Genomic DNA, 20,899 nt, shown 5'->3' with positions numbered 1-20,899 from the left:
AATATATTCTAAAGTACACAGATGATACAGTTCTATTATCTCTGTTAAGTAACTCAGACAACCCTGGGCTGCACCAACTCGGTGGAACAAACTGTTCGAGTGGACTGATAATTATGCTCTTGAGATTAACACAAAGAAAACAGAAGAGATTGTATTTTGGTTCACCATCTGACTCTCATAAAGTGTCTCTTGTTATCCATTATGAAAAATCAAGCATGTAATTCCATTCCAGTGCCGAAGAAAACCAAGACTTCATGCTTAAACGACTACCATCCAGTAGCTTTGACATCTAACATCACGAAATGTTTTGAGAGGCTATTTATGGAACTCATTAAATCCAGTCTACCCAGCGGTCTTGACCCACTGCAGTTCGCCTATTGCCACAACAGGTCCACTGATTATGCCATTGCCCTAGTCCTGCACTCATCCATAGAACACCTGGATAGGACAGGCACCTATGTCGGACTCCTATTCGCTGCTGAGGGTAGTTGTGTGGGCAGAGAGGATAGTGGCATTTAAGAGGCTTTTAGATAGGCACATGCATATGCAGTTAATGGAGGGTTACGGATCACGTGCAGGCAGAAGAGATTAGTTTAACTTGGTATCATGTTTGCAATGGAGGTTGCGGGCTGAAGGGCCTGTTTCAGTACTATACTTCTTTGATCTAATGCCAACGTTCCACAATCAATAAATGGATAATTGAAAGAAGGCACCTAATATAATGACTTTAAGTTTCAAACTTTAAAGCAGGAGAGGAGTTTGAACCAAAACAGGAGGAATGAAACAGAAACAAGAATTGATCACAGAAAGCATTGACTGTAGGAAACCATAACACTGGGTAGATGTCAAGGATTGGTTCATAGCATTTAATAAATTGCTCTACAAAGAGGAAAATATCCAAGGAATATAATGCAATCGGATGAAAGAAAGACATAAAAAGTACATGTCTTTTTTTAAAACAATATGTTAGAGAAAAGGTCCAGTAATTTGGTTTTGTGAAACTTTGGTAGAAACTTCAAATCCTATTCCATGCAGGAGATCTGATCATTTCACTGTGATCTCCAGGCATCAGTTTCTTTCTGGATCAACAGAAGAAGTTGCCACTTTTGGAGTTGCCACTCCTGAAGAGTTGGAGCCTGACCCAAACGGCAATGAATTCCTCAGTCACTTGGCTGCTGGTGAAGATCTGTGCTCAAAGCATTTCCTCTTTTAAAATCACCACATTGTTTTCTCTGGTTTGAGTTGAATCAGAGTGAGAACCCTTGCACCTGTATATGAAGAAAATAAGCCATGAACCATGGACACATACTGAACCATTTTCTTGTAACACTCTACAAATGTATCATTTATTTCAAGTCAAGCTATTTTTAATTCAACAAAGTTCAGTGCTAGAGTTTATCATCATGGGCTGTGTGTTTGCAACAATGCATTGTTGAATTGAATTGAATCCTTTATTTGTCATTCAGACCTTTCGGTCTGAACGAAATGTCGTTGCCTGCAGCCATACATGTAATAATAAACAACACACAATAAACACAAATTAACATCCACCACAGTGAGTTCAACAAGCACCTCCTCAATGTGATGGAGGCAAAAGTCTTAGGGTTGCTGTCTCTTCCCTCCTCTTCTCCATCTGCGCTGAGGCGATACCCCACCGGGCGATGGTAAGTCAGTCCCGCGGTTCAAGCTCCGCGGCCCGGGGGTGGTCGAAGCTGCCGCCCTCCAGTCCAGCGGACGCAGTTGTTGCCACGGGAGCTCCGGAAAACAGTCATCAACCTGTGACCCGCGAGCTCCCGACGATGTCATCCACTGGTCCGCGGCTGAGCCCCGGATTCAGGTCGCCGCCGCCAGAACGCCGCCTCAGCCACCGGAGCACCGTCTCCGCCCCGCCGCCCTCACGGGAGCGTCTCAGCCCCGCACCGGGCCGCTCCCATGGGAGCGCCTTCCAGCCGGGAGCCGGGCCGTCCTCACGGGAGCACCTTCCAGCCGGGAGCCGGGCCGCCCACATGGCGGTTGTGACACAGATTGCTAGCATGTCGGGTCCCTGCACGCAGGTTTTTGACAAACCATCCCGTGCATTACTTGAGAGAATTATACAATCAAATAGCTAAAAAAAGTTAAACAAGCAAATGTTGAGACAATTTGGTTTCTATGTTTTCTATGTTGTATAGTTTTAATCAAAGATAGTCATTGTGTCATACAGCCTGAAGAAGTCTGAAGAAAGGTTTGACCTGAAACATCACCTATTCCTTTTCTCCAGGGATGCTGCCTGACCCACTGAGTTATTCCAGATTTTGTGTCTGTCTTCGGAACATGGATAGGACAGATTTAGAGGGATATGGGCCAAATGCAGGTTGATGTGGCTCATGTAGATAGGACATTTTTGTCAATGTGGGCAAGTTGAGCTGTAGAGCCTGTTTCCACACTTTCCATGTACCTGTCCAAATGTTTCTTAAACATTGCGATATTACCTGCCTCATCTGTTATAACATTTAAAACTGATGAAAGCATGATGAAAACTGAAATACATTACCGATGGGATAGGAAGGGGTTTGAAGACTATGAGGCAAATGCAGGCAAATGGAACTAGTCCAGTGTGTCAACTTGGAATTCAGTCCTCCCATAAACAAACTTGATATGCTACACTGCAGCTACTGTCATTTACGGCAGAAGTTTCTTTTAAGAAAGGGAGAGAATGAAAAAGACCACGGTGACTTACCATTTAACTTTTTGCATTTGGTCAATTGTATCTGGAAGAGGAATATTGAACGTTTCTGGCAGAAACAAGACCACAATTCCTGAGAACACCATCAACACCCCCATCACAATAAACGGCAGGATCTCTTGATAACTACCTGCGAAAAGAAAGCATACATTTACCTACAAGTGAAAATCAACAAATTGATATAAAAAGCCAAAATATTTCATCCATCAGACACCAATGTGAAATCAAATGTATTTCACAAAATGTATATTCAAGTCATTTTCAATTTCAGGTGTGGGCTAATTTCACTGTTCGTGATCTGGTTACTGTGATATCTCTTCTTGGCGAGGAGATGGGAAACATTTTTTGAGTGAGTTTAGTTTAATGTCATGTGTATCGAAGTACAGTGAAAAGCTTTTGTTGCGTGCTAACCAGTCAGCGGAAAGACTATATACATGATTAAGACAATACATAATGTAGACAATACATGATTCAGACAATATACGATTGATCACCTGCTTGAGACTGTATGTTGCAGAGAAAAGATCATTGAGGGCTAATAACTAGTAAATAGGGATGTGGATTGTGCTAATGTGGTGACAGGGAACCGCAGACAAAGCCTAAAAGTAGAGACATGGAATGCAGCAGTGATGGCATCCAAGTTTCCAGAACTTTGTTGATGATACAATAGACAATAGTTGCAGGAATAGGCCATTCGGCCCTTCGAGCCAGCACTGCCATTCAATGTGATCATGGCTGATCATCCCCAATCAGTACCCCGTTCCAGCCTTCTCCCCATATCCCCTGACTCCGCTATCTTTAAGAGCCCTATCTAGCTCTCTCTTGAATGTATCCAGAGAACTGGCCTCCACTGCCCTCTGAGGCAGAGAATTCCACAGACTCACAACTCTCTGTGAGAAAAAGTGTTTCCTCGTCTCCGTTCTAAATGGCTTGCCCTTATTCTTAAATGTTATAGCATGCACCCATCGTTGTAACAGACAATTGGATCTACTCTCAACTAAGTTAGACTTGCGGATAATCATTTTATTCTGTAATCAAGACCCAGTTTGTTACCTCATTGTCTTTCTTTAACCTCCATTCTGTATTAGGAGCTAGTTTTGCTGTTAACCAAGTTTCTGTGTAAGCTGGTCAGCTGAGAATATAGAAGCTGTTCCAAAGTCGTGCTCAGGAGTTCAGCCTTGACTCGTCTCCTGGTGCGCACCAGTTTTAATAAATCGCCCGTTACTTTGAACACCAACTACGCTTGGCCTTTCCATTTGCTCCTACACTGGACTAGAATTTATTTGATACTTAGTCATTTCCATGAGCACAATATAACACCACCCAATGTTACTGAATAATTGGAAAATTATACTGGGAATTAAAAACAAAATCTTTCTTACTTTATTATTGCAATATGATAGGACATTAACAAACTGATATGGGTTGTTTTGTTTTTATTATATTAATCAAATGCCTTCTTCTTGTTCTGAATTTCAAATAATGTGGGAGTATGTATTCACAATCTATCACCCCTTCCTTTAATACATACTGAAGTACTGAGATACGACCAAATATCATTGCATGTTTCAACTCTAAAGTAGTTTCAACAGCTCACATCACCATTAACAATTATATATTCCATAAGCTAGGGTACTGTCCCATTCACCTGTTTCCCATTGAGAACATTGGACTTTGTATTAGGAACTGATAAGCTGTAAGGCTGAAGACTATATTTTGCACACTGCATATTTCCCTTTGCTCTATCTATTGTACTTGAGTTTGAACTGATTGTATGTAATATGTATGTATGTATATATGTATGTATGTATGATGTATCTGATTTGATTACATAGCATACAAAACAAATAACTATACATGTCTATAAGATCACCCTTCAGCCTCCTGTGCTCCAAGGAATAAAGTCCTAGCCTGCACAACCTTTCCTAATAGCTCAGGCCCTCATGTTCTGACAACATGTTCGTAAATCTTCACTGCACTGTTTCCAGCTTATTAACATTCTTCCTACAAGACGGTGATCAAATCTGCACACTATACTTCAAATACAGCCTCGCAATGCTTTTACAACTGTAACATAACATCCCAGCTTCCATACTCAGTACCGTGACTGATGAGAAGACCAATGAACCAAAAGCTTCATGTGTAGGAAGGAACTGCAGATGCTGGTTTACACCGAAGATAGACACAAAATGCTGGAGTAACTCAGCGATATTGGCAGCATCTCTGGAGAGAAGGAATGGGTGATGTTTCGGGTCAAGACCCTTCTTCAGACTGAGAGTCAGGGGAGAGGGAGACAGAGATATGGAAAGGTAATGTGAGAACGACAGATCAAAGCAAACAATGATAAGGAAATGTAGAATGGTTCATTGCTAGCTGAGAGAAAGGGGACAAGGAGGCATACAATCAATAAAATTAATCAGAAGGACAGTGAAACTAGTCAGAGAACTAGGGTTGGAGAGGGACCGAGAGAGAGGGAAAGCAAGGGTTACTTGAAGTTACATGAAATCAGCTTTCTTTGCTACCCTATCTACCTGTGACCTATGTCGGGATAGTGTCAAAAATCCTTATTCAACAAGAATAGGGTAGTATGGTGGCGCAGCGGTAGAGTTTGTGCCATACAGGGCCAGAGACCCAAGTTAGATCCTGACCACGGGTGCTATCTGTATGGAGTTGGTACATTCTCGCCATGACCTGCTTGGGCTCTCTCTGAAATCTTTGATTTGCTCCCACACTTCAAAGACATAAAGGTTTGAGGATTCATTGGCTTCGGTAAAATTGTAAATTGTCCTTAGCGAGTGTAGGATAGTGTTAGTATATGAGGATCACTGGTCGGTGCGGATTCGATCGGACGAAGGGCCTGTTTCCGTATTATATCTAATATCTCTATATTAAAAAAACAAAAAATCAAGAGGTGTCATTGTTGCCTTACCAAGTAAAACAATGTAAGGAGAAATAATGCTGCCAGTTCTGGAACCCATTGAAGACACTCCAACACCTGTGTTTCTCAATGGGGTTGGATACAGTCGGAGAAGTAGACATAAATCATGGTATAAGCACATGTGGTTCCCATTTTTCCAATTAACACCAGCACTGTAGAAAGTATTGAAAGATCTAGAAAAAAGCAGAGAGAGTTCTATTAATGCGATCGGTCTGCACAGAGCTCAGTTTTCCCCAGTTCAGTTTATTGGCAATAGGTGTAGTGAAAAGCTTTTGTTGTGTGCTAGCCTGTCAGTGGAAAGACAATACTTGATTACAATTGAGCCATTTACCGTGTATTATTCCCTTTTTACATTTTACATTTACATTATTCCCTTTACATGATAAGGGAATAATGTAGAGGAGATTAAGGAGATCATAGTTAATGTAAGAAATGTTGCTGTCGGAGTAGAGATTTGAGAGTGTGGAGCGAGTGTAATATGTGATTGTAGATCTGTTTCTGCGGCTAGCACGCTAATAATCACCTAGGATGGGTGCCATCTTGTCTGTTTCGGTTACATGTACATGTTAGCACCAATCATGTTAGCTCCAAAGAATAACGATTGTGAAACTTTTGTGTCTTTTCTCTGCCTTTAAAATGATATGAATTTTGACACATTGTTGTAAGAGATGGTTGGCCATTCAATGAAGCTTGTTCATTTGGTTGCTCAGACTGTTAATTGCTTCGATAAATGGCACAGTGGCATAGTGGGAGAGTTGCTGCCGAAAAGCCCTGTCCCACTGTACGAGTTCATTCAAGAGCTCTCCCGAGTTTAAAAAAAAACTTAAACACGTGGAAGCAGGTAGAATGTACGTAGCGGGTATGTCGGAGCTCGGGAACATCTCTTAGTGGCTCGTAACGTTAACGGCAGGTACTCGGGAAACGCGGTAAGCTTAGGAAGACTCGTGAAGATTTTTCAACATGTTGAAAAATGTCCACGAGAGCCCCGAGTACTTACGAGTTCAAATCAGGGCAAACTCGGGAGAACTCTTGAATTAACTCGTACAGTGGGACAGGGCTTTTACAGAGCCAGAGAGCCGGATTCAATCCTGGCCATAGGTGCTGTCTATATGGAGTTTGTACATTCTCCCTGTGGCCTGTGTGGAGTTTTCTTTGGCAGCTCCAGTTTCCTCCCACACTCCAAAGAAATATAGGTTTGTAGGTAAATTTTTCTTGGTAAATTGTATATTTGTCCATAATAGTGTTAATGTAAGATAGTGTTAATGTGCAAGGATTGCTGGTCGGCACGGACTCGATGGGCAAAGAGCCTTTCGAACCTGTTTGTCAAAACGGAACTAAACTAAACTGAACTGAACTAACCTAAACAATACTGAAATATGATGTTCTCCGGACATGCTGCCTGACCCACTGAGTTACTCTTGCAATCTGTGTCTATCTTTAATACTAAAAAGCCAACAAATACTGCATCATAAAAAGACACATTGTGCTGGAGTAACTCAGCAGGTCAGGCAGGATCTTTGGAGAATAAGGATAGGTGTCGTTTCAGGTCAGGACCCTCCTTCAGACACCGCACCATGTTGGTGCAGTGGAGGTGGTATTAAGTCCATAAATCTATACAGGAAAGATATGATGTGGCAGTCCTCCTTGTGATCGTGTGAGTTTTCTCCGGGTGCTCTGGTTTCCTCCCACACTCCAAAGGTACAGATTTATAGGCTTTTATAAAACTGTATATTGTCCCTAGTGTGTAAGATAGTGTTAGTGTACAGGATGATTGCTGTGTGGCATGGACTCGCCCCACCTCCCGAGTCCATGCCATGCCATGGGGGGGGGGGGGGGGGGGGGGCGCGCGTAGGCCCTGTTTCCACACTGTATCTCCAAAGTATATCTGAAGTCTAAAGGCTTGTTCATGATTGTCACACTAGGATCACTGCAGAAGCAGTGTAAAACTTACTTGACGGTATGAGGTTCATGAAGAGCAGAACACCTCCACTCAGAGCAAGAATGCCTGCATGGCTGAGCCTGCGTGGACATTTCCGGAGGAGAAGCCAGGATGCGATATAACTCGGAATCTCAATGGCACCAAAGAGGAAACAATTCAGATAGTCGTTGCCATGAAGATTGGGGACGTTCAGAGACAGACCATAGTATCCAATTGCTATAATCATCCTGCAAAATACAAGTCAAAATACTTCTTGCAAAACACATTTGTTTTTAATGTTCTCCCAGCCTCTTTGTTGGCTTCTAGAATCTCATTGTCTGTGCACATTTTCACCTAGCCCCCAGCCAACAATGTTTCCTTTTGTCATTGTTACTTCTTTGCATATCTTTCATTCATATCTCTCTACATCACCATCTATATTTCTCGTTTTCCCTTCCCCTGACTTTCAGTCTGAAGAACGGTCTCGACACAGAACGTCACCTATTCCTTTTCCCCATCGATGCTGTCTGACCAGCTGAGTTACTTCAGCACTTTGTGTCTATCTTCGGTCTCATTTCTTAGATTTCCTCTTCCATTTGATTTCAGGTCGTTTGTAGAACCTGAACATTGTGGCCTTTGCAGCCTTGTTTTAACATCGAACAGTACAGCACAGGAACAGGCCCTTCAGCCCACAATGTTTGTGCTGAACATGATGCCAAGTTAAACTGATCTCATCTACTGTGGGTGATCCATATCCGTTTATTCCCTGCACTTCCATGTGCCTATCTAAAAGCCTCTTAAACACCACTATCGTATCTGCCTCCACCACCACCTCTGGCAATGCGTTCCAGGCCCCCACCGCTCTCTGTGTAAAAAAACTCACCTGACACATCTCCATTAACCTTTCTCCATCTCACCTAGTAGCAACGCCCTCTAGTGTTGGACGTTTCCATCCTGGAACAAAGGTTCTGACTATCTACCCTTTCTATACCTCTCATCATTTCATATACTTCCATCTAGTCTCCCCTTCACCGCCAACATTCCAGACAAAACAATTCAAGTTTATCCAATCTCTCCCTCTAGCTGAAACCCTCGAAACTAAGCAGCATTCAGGTAAATCTCCTCTGCACCCCTTCCAAAGCCTCCTCGTTTCCTGCAATGGGGCGACCAGAACTGTATGCAATGCTCCAAATGTGGCCTAACCAAAGTCCTATAGAGCTGTATCATGACCCTGACGTACTCAAATTCCCTCACAATGAAGGCAAGCTACATCATACGCCATCTTTACCACCCTATCTACTTGTGCTGCCATCTTCACTGAGCTATAAACTTGGACTCCTGGATTCCTCTGTATATAAATGTTGTTAGGGGTCTTGCTATTAACTGTATACTTTTGCCTTACTCTCACCTCACAAATGCAACACCTTGCAGTCTCTCGGCCAGGTGCCACTCCAACTGCCATTTCTCTTCCAATTTGTGCAGTTAATCTATATCCATTATATCTCTGACATCTTTCCTCACAGTCTGCAACTTCTCCAATTTTGGTGCCATCGGTAAAATTACTAACCAACTCATCTACGTTTATATCCAGGTTATTTATATACATCACAAACATCAGAGGTCCCCGCACAGATTATAGTTTGTAGGTTAATTGGCCTCTGTATATTGCCCCTATTATGTAGGGATGTGAAATTGGATAATACAGAACTAGTGTGGACAGGTGATTGGTGGTCAGCATGGATTTGGTGGGCGGAAGGTCCTGTTTCCATGCTGTATTTCCCGGTCAGTGGAAAATATGTAGAGATTAGTGTAGTTTAGTTTAGTTTCAAAGGTTTCAAGGTTAGTTTATTGTCACATGTACCATTTAAGGTACAGTGAAATTTGAGTTACCAGTTTAGAGATGCAGTATGGAAACAGGCCCTTCAGCCCAAGTTCTTTTCGAGCCCCACAATGGGGGTCCCTCCATGCATGGATTCTGCCCCTCTACATCGGGGACCTGGGGTCGAGGGTACTGCACCGAGGAGTCCCTTGCAACCTGTTTCTCTCGCGGTTCACAGACTCGCCAGCCGCCTGCCATTTTTGCGGGCTGGAAGAGTTTTCCACGTGGACATGGAGTGTGTGAGGTTGCAGCCCCTGTTCCAATATCTAAAGGGGCTGCTCCTTGCCTTCTGGCAGCATTTCACACTCACCATCCTCATCTTTGGACTCCCTGCGCGTAGGGGAGATGGTAGGACCGAAGATGTCCTGATTGGGTCGCTCCTTGGCCTGGCCAAGCTGGCTATCTGGGAGTCAAGGCGCCAGGCAGAAGAGGACTCTGTCCGAGCCGGCTGCCTTCCCCTTCTCCGGGGTTACGTCCACGCCCAGATAGAAAGGGACTACGCTATCCACGGGTGCCCTGCGGGATTTCCGGGACCGCAGGGGTTGGAATGGATCCACAATAAGGATGGGGAATTTGTGATTTAATATTTAAGAATATTTGCTTTATTTTGTTTATAGTGGTGGGTTAGTTTGTATTGTTTTGTATGGTAAAAAGCACTTTTGTAAATAATTGATTTAAATTACTTTTGGTTAAAAAAAAAGTCCTTGTCGACCAATAATTACCCGTGCATTAATTCTGTTATGCGAGCTTTGCATCCTACACATTAGGGACAATTTACAATTTTACAGAAGCCAATTAACCTACAAACTGGCATTCTTTGGAATGTGGGATAAACCACAGCACCTGGAGGAATCCCACACGGATACAGGGAGAACGCACACTGTACAGACAGCAACTGTTGTCAGATTCGAACCCGGGACTTTGGTGCTGTGAGGTATCGCCCAGCCACAGTGCCGATAAAAGAACATATTCCTCACAGATATTTTTTAATAAACACGTCTGAATATTCTTCTTGAATCTCATACTTACCATAAGAGTATGCTAATGACTGTGATGACTAGGATATTGCGAGATTTTATTAATTGACTAAATGGAACAGATTTAATTGTTTATTCTGTATATTTTCAAGCTGGAAGAAAAAACAGAAGATTCAACATTGCATCAGCTCAGTGGAAAGTGTCAGTTTTATTATTCACATCTCCTGATTCATATTGGGCATGCGATGGTCCAGAAACTGATTATTCAGTTTGTTCTCTGAGCTTGTGAATGAATGAAAGAATGTATGAATGAATGAATGAATGAATGATTGATTGGATGAATGAGTGAATGAGTGAATGAATGAATGAATGAATGAATGAATGAATGAATGAATGAATGAATGAATGAATGAATGATATTTTATTGTCACATGTGACAAGTCTGATATTCTTTGTTTTGCACACCCAAGGTTTGCAAATAGACGCCACACGAAGGGCACAAAGTTACAAAGTATCCGACGCCAGGTCCTCCTTTGTTCACAACCACCCACCCACCTCATGGCTGTTCACCCATGCCAGGTCATCCTTTGTTCTTGTATACAGTGTTACATACAGCTCTGTATACAACTCTATATTCAGAGGATTGAGCAAGGTTGCAGAAGCATTGCCTTAAAAACCTTGGCACAACCTCCTAAAATCTCAGCATTGTTTCTCTTCACCAAACTGCTAGCAAATGCGCCCTGGTAAAAATTAAATTTCAGCCCAATTAAATTAATGGCTTTATAAAAATATGCTAAATATTCTCCCACATTTAAAGTCAAATTAGAATCTGCAAAACTCCAAAACTAAATCTTGATTAATAGCACAAACTCCATAAATAGTGCTCTGAAATGTAGTTTGAATTTTTGTAACAATGTGCAATTTTTAAACACCATGTGGATACAAGGAACTGCAGATGCAGGTTTACAAAACCTGCTGCCTTACAACACCTGGTACCCGGGTACGATCCTGATTACAGTACAGTCGCTGTTTGTATGGAGTTTGTATTTCTCCTTGTGACCGCATTGGTTGTCTCCGGGTGCTCCAGTTTCCTCCCACACTCCAAAGACGTAAAAGTATGTAGGTTAATTGTCATCTTTAAATTGTCCCTAATGTGTAGGATAGTGCTAGTGTACGGGGTGATCGCTCATCAGCATGGACTCGGTGGACCAAAGGGCCTACTTCTGCACTGTATCTTTAAAGTCTAAAGTAAAATCGAACTCAAAAGCTCAATATTTTTCCTTTCTCAATATCACGCAATAGAGCCGTTTTCTACTAATAAATGTTTATAGGATAAAGCCCATGGGAAAATGGCAAGAATCAGAGAGAGAATTAGTGAAACAATCTTGCTAATGATCTGAGAGTGATCCTATGTAATGTATATCTATAACGCTGAGAACTACATTCTGCATTCTGTATCTTTACTCAGCCTATTGTGCTTGAGTTTGGTTTGATTGTATTTATGGATAGCATTATCTGACTTGATTGGATAGCAGGCAAAACAAAACATTTCACTGTACTTACATGCACCCGACACTAATAAACCTGAACCTCTTATAATGGAACGAGGCAAATGCGATCTTATCTCCAAATTACTGCTAATAAAAAAATCAAAAATAATTTTATCCATTGAGAGGTCACGACACACAGTTCATGTTGATCTCCTTTAGATTTGTTTAGTGTAGAGATGCAGGGCAGAAAACCAGCTTTTCGGCCCAACGAGTCTGCGCCGACCAGCGATCCCCACACACAACACTATCCAACACATCAGGGATAATTTACAATTTTAGCAAGCCAATCACCCTGCAAACCTAAACGTCTTTGGAGTGTAGGAGGAAACCGGAGCTCCCAGAGAAAACCCACTCAGGTCACAGGAAGAACGTACAAACTCCGTACAGACAGCACCCATAGTCAGGATCAAACTCATGTCTCTGGTGCTGTCAGGCAACAACTCTACCGCTGCGCCACCGTGCTGCCCTATTTGTGCAGTTGTTATAATACAGCTGCATATTTGTCAGGATATTCATGCCTAATTTTTCTGCAGTGAAGTGTGGTCAAAAATGTACGTCATTTTGTTTTTGGGTGAAGTCAGGTTTACATTATTAAATTTTTAATGATCGATTAACTTGGTGAAGACTTATCATCTGAAAACACGTGGATAACAAAAAACAAAGGAAGTGGGACAGACTTGTCAGACGAAACAATATCAAGCGGTTCTGTAGGGAAGAACTGCAGATGCTGGTTTATACCAAAGAGACCCAAAACTTTGGAGTAACAGCAGGTCGGACAGCATCTGGAGAAAAGGAATAGGTTGCGATTTGTGTCGGAACCCTTCTTCAGACTGAAAGGTAGAGAAGGCTCAATATCAAGGAGTAATCACCTTATGAATAGATATCATGTGATAAGAGCAGAATTAGTCCATTCGGCCGATTATGTCTACTCTGCCATTCAATCATGGCTGATCAATCTCTCCCTCCTAACCCTATTCTCCTGCATTTTCCCCCTAACCCCTGACAACCGTACTAATCAAGAATCTATCTAACTCTGCCTTAACAATATCCATTCACGGCCTCCCCAGCCTTCTGCGGCAAATAAATCCACATTCACCAGCCTATGACAAAGATTTTTTTTTTAAAACTTTTTTTAAGAGAGACTATAAACTAATAGAAAGGGGAGAAAAGAGCAAGAAGGAAAGGAGATTACAAATATAAAGAATGTGGAGATAGATTCGGGAGATGTTTTTTACCTTACAAAAGGTAAATCATGTCTGACGAATCTTATAGAATTTTTCGAGGATGTAACTAGTAGCGTGGATAGGGGAGAACCAGTGGATGTGGTGTATCTGGACTTCCAGAAGGCTTTCGACAAGGTCCCACATAAGAGATTAGTTTACAAACTTAAAGCACACGGCATTGGGGGTTCAGTATTGATGTGGATAGAGAACTGGCTGGCAAACAGGAAGCAAAGAGTAGGAGTAAACGGGTCCTTTTCACAATGGCAGGCAGTGACTAGTGGGGTATCGCAAGGCTCAGTGCTGGGACCCCAGCTATTTACAATATATATTAATGATCTGGATGAGGGAATTGAAGGCAATATCTCCAAGTTTGCGGATGACACTAAGCTGGGGGGCAGTGTTAGCTGTGAGGAAGATGCTAGGAGACTGCAAGGTGACTTGGATAGGCTGGGTGAGTGGGCAAATGTTTGGCAGATGCAGTATAATGTGGATAAATGTGAGGTTATTCATTTTGGTGGCAAAAACAGGAAAGCAGACTATTATCTAAATGGTGGCCGACTAGGAAAAGGGGAGATGCAGCGAGACCTGGGTGTCATGGTACACCAGTCATTGAAAGTGGGCATGCAGGTGCAGCAGGCAGTGAAGAAAGCGAATGGTATGTTAGCTTTCATAGCAAAAGGATTTGAGTATAGGAGCAGGGAGGTTCTACTGCAGTTGTACAGGGTCTTGGTGAGACCACACCTGGAGTATTGCGTACAGTTTTGGTCTCCAAATCTGAGGAAGGACATTATTGCCATAGAGGGAGTGCAGAGAAGGTTCACCAGACTGATTCCTGGGATGTCAGGACTGTCTTATGAAGAAAGACTGGATAGACTTGGTTTATACTCTCTAGAATTTAGGAGATTGAGAGGGGATCTTATAGAAACTTACAAAATTCTTAAGGGGTTGGACAGGCTAGATGCAGGAAGATTGCTCCCGATGTTGGGGAAGTCCAGGACAAGGGGTCACAGCTTAAGGATAAGGGGGAAATCCTTTAAAACCGAGATGAGAAGAACTTTTTTCACACAGAGAGTGGTGAATCTCTGGAACTCCCTGCCACAGAGGGTAGTCGAGGCCAGTTCATTGGCTATATTTAAGAGGGAGTTAGATGTGGCCCTTGTGGCTAAGGGGATCAGAGGGTATGGAGAGAAGGCAGGTACGGGATACTGAGTTGGATGATCAGCCATGATCATATTGAATGGCGGTGCAGGCTCGAAGGGCCGAATGGCCTACTCCTGCACCTAATTTCTATGTTTCTATGTTTCTATGTTGAGTATAGTTGTTCATCCAACCCTAAACTTAAGTTGTGACCTGGCAAAGAAATTCTGCCTCGTCTCCCTCTTAAAGGAACGTCCTTTAATTCTGAGACTACAACATCTGATCCGGAGCGGAGGGGGGCGCTGCTCTGGCAGCAGCCATGTCATGCAGCTCGTCAGTTTTTCAACTTTTTAATTTTTTTTTAGTATGTTTTAAAGTCTGTATTTAATGTTTCTTTGTGTGTTTTGTGTGGGGGGTGGTGTGGGGGGGTAAGGGGGAAACGCTTCGGTCGCCTCCTCCACGGAGAGGCGCGTTTTTCCAGGTCGCCTCCCCCGTGGCCTAACATCAAGGATCGACGCGGCCTTTCCCGGAGACGCGCCCGGGGCTTCAGCGGTGGGCACAGCGTGGACTCTCGGCGTGGGGCGGGTGAGCCCTCGCTGGGGCTCGCTGGAGGGGAGCGCTCCGTTTCGCTGGCCCGGGGCAGCCGGCAGCCTGAAGTCGCAGCCTGAAGTCGCGGTCTGCAGAGATCCAGCTGGTGCGGCATCTACAGCCCGGGATCTCACGTTGGGAAGAAGTAGCCATCACTGCCGGCCCGCGGCCGACTTCTACCGCGGGTCCGGCATCGACTTACCATCACCCCTGGAGGGGAGCTTCGACCGCCGGCCCTGCAGTCTACGGTGCTTCTGGCTGCGGCGGGGACTTTAAATCTCGACCGCCGGCCTGCGGCCTACAACAACTTAAAGCCGCGGTCTCCGGTGAGGAAGAGCCGATCCTGGACTGACTCTGGACTCTGGTCCTGACCACGGGGGGGAAATGGAGGAGGACTGGCCAAATTTTGTGCCTTCCACCACAGTGATGAATGCTGTGGTGGATGTTTGTGTTACAGTTTTATTGTGGTTGTGTGTTCTTTATTATTGTATCGCTGCAGACAACCCAAATTTCCACCAGCCTGGCTGTGTGGCAATAAATTATATCTATCTATCTATCTATCCTAGACTCTCCCACAAGTGGAAACATCCTCTCCACATCCACTCGATATGAAAATAACCGAGCTCTGTATTAAAGAACTGAACAACCACGTAGCAATGAAATAAATGGTCTTGCCCCAATACCTCATCGTCGGTGAAAAGTACTGCTGGTGGAGTGATGCCATTTTCTTTGCCATGAATCGAATTATTGATTCTGCTTCCTTAACCCTTCCCTTCGACAGTAGCCAGCGTGGAGATTCAGGAATAAACCTAGAATTAAACAAGGTATTCTGTAACAGAATTCTTGAAGCATCAAAGGATGTGAAATTACTACCACTATATTCTTGTTTAAGAAAGAATTGCAGATGCTGGAAAAATCGAAGGTAGACAAAAATGCTGGAGAAACTCAGTGGGTGAGACAGCATCTATGGGGCGAAGGAATAGGTGATGTTTCTGATCGCGACCCTTCTTCAGACTGATGTGGGGGGGGGGGAGAAGAAAGGAAGAGGCGGAGACAGTAGGCTGTGGGAGAGCTGGGGAGGGGAAGGAGGGAGAAAGCAAGGACCAACTGAAATTGGAGAAGTCAATGTTCATATTGCTGGGTTGTAAACTGTCCAAGCGAAATATTAAGTGCTGATCCTCCAATTTGTGGTGGGACTCACTCTGGCCATGGAGAAGGCCCAGGACAGAAAGGTCGGATTCGGAATGGGAGGGGGAGTTGAAATGCTAGGCTACTGGGAGATTGGGTTGGTTAATGTGAACCGAGCGGGGGTGATGGGCGAAGCGATCGCCAAGCCTGCGCTTGGTCTCACAGATGTGGAGCAGTTGACACCTAGAGCAGTGGATGCAATAGATGAAGTTGGAGGAGGTGAAGGTGAACCTCTGCCTCACCTGGAAAGACTGCTTGGGTCCTTGGATGGAGTCGAGGGGGGAGGTAAAGCGACAAGTGTGGCATTTGCTGCGGTTGCAAGGGAAAGTACTGGGGGAGAGGGTGGTTTGGGTGGGAAGGGACGATTTGACCAGGGAGTTATGGAGGGAGCGGTCTCTGTGGAAAGTCGAAAGGGGAGGAGATGGAAAGATGTGGCCAGTGATGGGATCCTGTTGGAGGTGGCGACAATGTCGGAGTATTATCTGTTGTGTGTGACGGCTGGTGGGGTGGAAGGTGAGGACAAGGGGTCTCTGTCCGTGTTATGAGTGGGGGGATGGGGAGTGAGAGCGGAGCTACGGGATATAGAGGAGACCCTGGTAAGAGCCTCATCTTTTGTCGAAGAGGGGAATCCCCGTTCCCTAAAGAATGAGGTCATCTCCGATGTCCTGGTTTGGAACACTTCATCCTGTGGGCAGATGCGGCGTATACTGAGGAATTGGGAATAGGGTATAGAGTCCTTACAGGAAGCAGGGTGGGAAGAAGTGTAGTCCAGATAGCCATGGAAGTCAGTGGGTTTGTAGTAGATGTCGGTCAGTAGTCTATTACCTGCGATGGAGATAGTGAGATTCAGAAACGGTAGTGAGATGTCGGAAATGGTCCAGGTGAATTTCAGTGCCTGATGGAAGTTGGTGGTGAAATGGATGAAGTCAGTGAGTTCTGCACGGGTGCAGGAGGTAGCAATAATGCAGTTGTTAATGTAGCCAAGGTAGAGTTTGGGGATAAGGTCACGGTACGCCTTGAACCAGGATTGTTCTCCGCTGCCCACCAGCAGGCCGCAGCCGCCACCTTATCTAAGTCCTCGGCACAGCACCGGGCCTGAAGTCTCCATGCTGCAGACCCTCACACTACGGGTTTGACTGCGCTGGGTCCTAGTCCCACCCCCCCCCCCCCCCCCCCCCAACACAGGGAACCTCAGTGGTTGTTCCATGTGACCCCAGCACCTCCCCACCCACACTATAGTCCTCATACCCCACTCCTTCCTGACCACCCATCACCCCCCTACCAGACAACGCCTCAGTCCATTCAACTGGCTTCCTCCAGCCACAACCCCCATCCTTGCCATGTGTTCACCATCCCCCTTGACCTCCCCCTCTCTGATACCAAATGGTCTGTCCTCAACAGAGGCCTCACCTTTGTTTCCCTCCGTCCCCACCTCAATGAGTTCCACATCTGCCACGATGTGGAGCTCTTATTCCTTCACTTCTGCATTTAAACATTTTTCCATGGGAAAGAGTCCACACCCCCCAGTGATGACCCATTCTCCCGTCTCCAACAGACCCCCTCCTGTTGGACTCCCCCTCATGGCCATCTACCTGCTTTAGACCTTTTTATTTTAAACTGCTGGCAGGACAACAACCGCCACAACTTCTCCACTCCCCTTTCTCATCCTAACCACTCCCCCCTTGAATGTACAGCCGTCCACTCACCCTTCAACAATCCCGACTGGGTGATCAAACCTGCCGACAAGGGAGGTGCCGCGGTAGTCTGGCGTGCTGACCTTTACGGGTCTGAGGCCAGGCGCCAACTCTCAGACACCTCCTCCTACTTATCCTTGGACCATGACCCCACAGAAGAGCACCAGGCCATTATCTCAAACACCATCATTGGCTTCATCACTTCCGGCTCCCAGCTCTCCCAAGCCTCCAACCTCATCGTTCCCCAGCCCCGCATGGCCCGATTTTACCTTCTCCCCAAAATCCACAAACCTGACTATCCTGGCAGACCTATTGTTTCTGCTTGTTCTTGTCCCACCAAACTTATTTCCACATACCTCGACTCCATCCTATACTCCCTGATCAAATCCCTCCCAACCTATGTCCAAGACACCTCACACATTCTTCGACTCCTCCATGACTTCCGTTTTCCGGGCCCCCACTCCCTCATCTTCCCCATGGACATCCAGTCACTCTACACCTCCTTTCCCCATCAGGAGGGTCTTAAAACCCTCCGTTTCTTCCTCGACCGCAGAACCATCCAATCCCCATCTACAAATACTCTCCTCCGCCCAGCGGAGCTGGTCCTTACCCTCAACAACTTTTCCTTTGGCTCCTCCCATTTCCTCCAAATCCAAGGTCTAGCCATGGGCACGCGCATGGGCCCCAGCTATGCCTGCCTCTTTGTCGGGTATGTTGAACAATCCTTGTTCAAGGTGAACTGTGGCCCTATCCCCGAACTCTACCTCTGCTACATTGACGACTGCATTGGTGTTCCAAACCAGGGCATCAGAGATGTCCGCATACTTTAGGGCACGGGGGTTCCCCTCTTCGACTATAGATGAGGCTCTCATCAGGATTTCTTCCATACCCCGTAACACTGCTCTCACTCCCCATCCCCCCACTCTTAACATGGACAGTCCTCCTAGTCCTCACCTTCCACCCCACTAGCCGTTACATTCAACAAATAATCCTCCGTCATTTTCGCCACCTCCAACGTGACCCCACCACTCGCCACATCTTCCCATCTCCTTCCCTGTCTGCTTTCCGCAAAGACCGCTCCCTCCGTAACTCCCTGGTCAATTCGTCCCTTCCCACCCGTACCACCCCCTCCCCGGGCACTTTCCCTTGCAACCGCAAGAAATGCTACACTTGTCGCTTTACCTCCCCCCTTGACTCCATTCAAGAACCCAAGCAGTCGTTCCAGGTCGACAGAGGTTCACCTGCACCTCCTCCAACCTCATCTATTGCATCTGCTGCTCTAGATGCCAGCTGATCTACATCGGTGAGACCAAGCTTCGCCGAACACCTCTGCTCGATCCGCAATAACCAACCTGATCTCCCGGTGGCTCAGCACTTCACCTCCCCCTCCCATTCCGAATCTGACATTTCTGTCCTGGGCCTCCTCCATGGCCAGAGTGAGGACCACCGGAAATTGGAGGAGTAGTACCTCATATTTCGCTTGGGCAGTTTATACCCCAGCGGCATGAACATTGACTTCTCCAATTTCAGGTAGCTCTCACTGTCTCCTCCCCTTCTCAACTCTCCCTCAGCCCTCTGGCTCCTCCTCTTCCTTTCTTCTTCCCCCCGCCCCCCCCCCCCCCCCCCCATCCTACATCAGTCTGAACAACGGTTTCAGCCCGAAATGTTGCCTATTTCCTTGGCTCCATAGATACTGCCGCACCCGCTGAGTTTCTCCCGCACTTTTGTCTACCTTTGATTTTCCAGCATCTGCAGTTCCTTCTCAAACATGCTGCCTCAACACCTGACTTTTCCGGCATTTTTGTCTACCTACCGCTATATTCTTAACAATATGATACAATACGATAAAATTTTATTCATTCCCATGGGGGAAATTGATCTGCCAACAGTCACAACACACAAGGTACATGAAAACATGAAATTAACATTAAATTAAAGGTGAGAAAAATAATAAAAAGACTAACGACCGTTGGCTGGATGCCGTGTGCACAGCGGCTTAACCGGGACAAATGAACAAGCAAACAAACGGACGCAGGCTTATCTCCTGGGCAGAGGATTCTAAACGAGAGACCAGGACAATAAGAGTGGCACAGGGGCGCAACTGGTAGCACTGCTGCCTCACAGTGCCAGAGACCCCAGTATGGTCCTGACATCTGGTCTGTCTGTGTGGAGATTGCATGAATCCTGTATGTCTTCGGAGTGTGGGAGGAAACCGGAGAACCTAGAGAAAACCCACACGGTCACAGGGAGAATGTACAAACTCCGTACAGACAGCACTCATAGTGAGGATCAAACCAAGGTCTCTGGCTCTGTAAGGCAACAACTTTACCGCTGCACCACCGTGCTGCCCTGATGGGACATATCCCAGGTTATTGAAAGAGGAGATTGCAGGAGCCTTGACAAAGATCTTTGCATCTTCTCTAGCCGCAGACGGGGTCCTGGAGGACAGGAGAGGAGCTAATGTCACCTTATAGCACCTTCTCTGACACCTCTCTCCCTGTTCTTGATTTCTCCATCTCCAACACAGTGGACAGACTATCGACTGGCAGGTGATAGGTTGAAATGTGTAGGAAGGAACTGTAGGTGCTGGTTTACACCAAAGATAGACACATAATGCTGGAGTAACTCAGCGGGACAGACAGCATCTCTAGAGAGAAGGAATGGGTGATTTACAGGTCGAGACCTATCTTCAGACAGATACAGGTGAGGGGGTTTTTCGATGGTCATATTTTGGTTATCTTGATCAGAATTAATCCCAGTGACACCAGCATTGTAAGGTCACTACCTACTGATTAATTGGGTTGCAGGTTGAAAGTTCTACATACCACCACAAAGGAATGTACAGCAAACCGATCAGGCTCAGGATCAATATCAACATTCTCCATCCTCTCACGAAATAGGCAATAAAAGGCAGCATCATGTAACCCACGGCATAAAAACAGCCAATTCCAAGTGTAGAGTATGTAACTCGAATGGATTTCTGCAGAAGTTCAGTTCCTGCAAGAGTATATAACAAGGTTCAGTGATTCGTGAGTTCATTTTCATTCACTGCCCCTCTGGAACTTTTATATTCAACTAAAAG

At 45.3% G+C, this 20,899-nt stretch overlaps 2 protein-coding genes across 2 annotated transcripts in view; both read right to left on the bottom strand.

Moving 5' to 3' along the window:
- Window positions 1–852: 852 nt before the first annotated feature.
- LOC116978256 (solute carrier family 22 member 4-like) lies at window positions 853–5,756 on the bottom strand. The gene is made up of 3 exons (XM_033029257.1): window positions 5,655–5,756; window positions 2,720–2,855; window positions 853–1,268 (listed from the first exon to the last, which is right to left on the bottom strand). Exons 1-3 carry the CDS (start codon window positions 5,701–5,703, stop codon window positions 1,193–1,195), a joined length of 261 nt encoding a protein of 86 aa, XP_032885148.1. The 5' UTR covers window positions 5,704–5,756; the 3' UTR covers window positions 853–1,192.
- Window positions 5,757–10,580: 4,824 nt separating this feature from the next.
- LOC116978255 (solute carrier family 22 member 4-like) overlaps window positions 10,581–20,899 on the bottom strand; it is a gene marked incomplete at its 3' end in the record, with an annotated part of 165,746 nt that continues 155,427 nt past the window's right edge. Inside the window, 4 exon segments of the mRNA XM_033029256.1 lie at window positions 10,581–10,589; window positions 15,619–15,662; window positions 15,665–15,744; window positions 20,643–20,814. Coding sequence (XP_032885147.1) covers window positions 10,581–10,589; window positions 15,619–15,662; window positions 15,665–15,744; window positions 20,643–20,814 — 305 coding nt within the window.

This window comes from Amblyraja radiata, chromosome 11 (genome assembly GCF_010909765.2).
Source record: "Amblyraja radiata isolate CabotCenter1 chromosome 11, sAmbRad1.1.pri, whole genome shotgun sequence".
In the NCBI taxonomy this organism is placed as follows: Eukaryota; Metazoa; Chordata; class Chondrichthyes; order Rajiformes; family Rajidae; genus Amblyraja; species Amblyraja radiata.
Note: the sequence above shows the minus strand (reverse complement) of the source record. Positions and strands in the feature narration are given on the sequence as shown.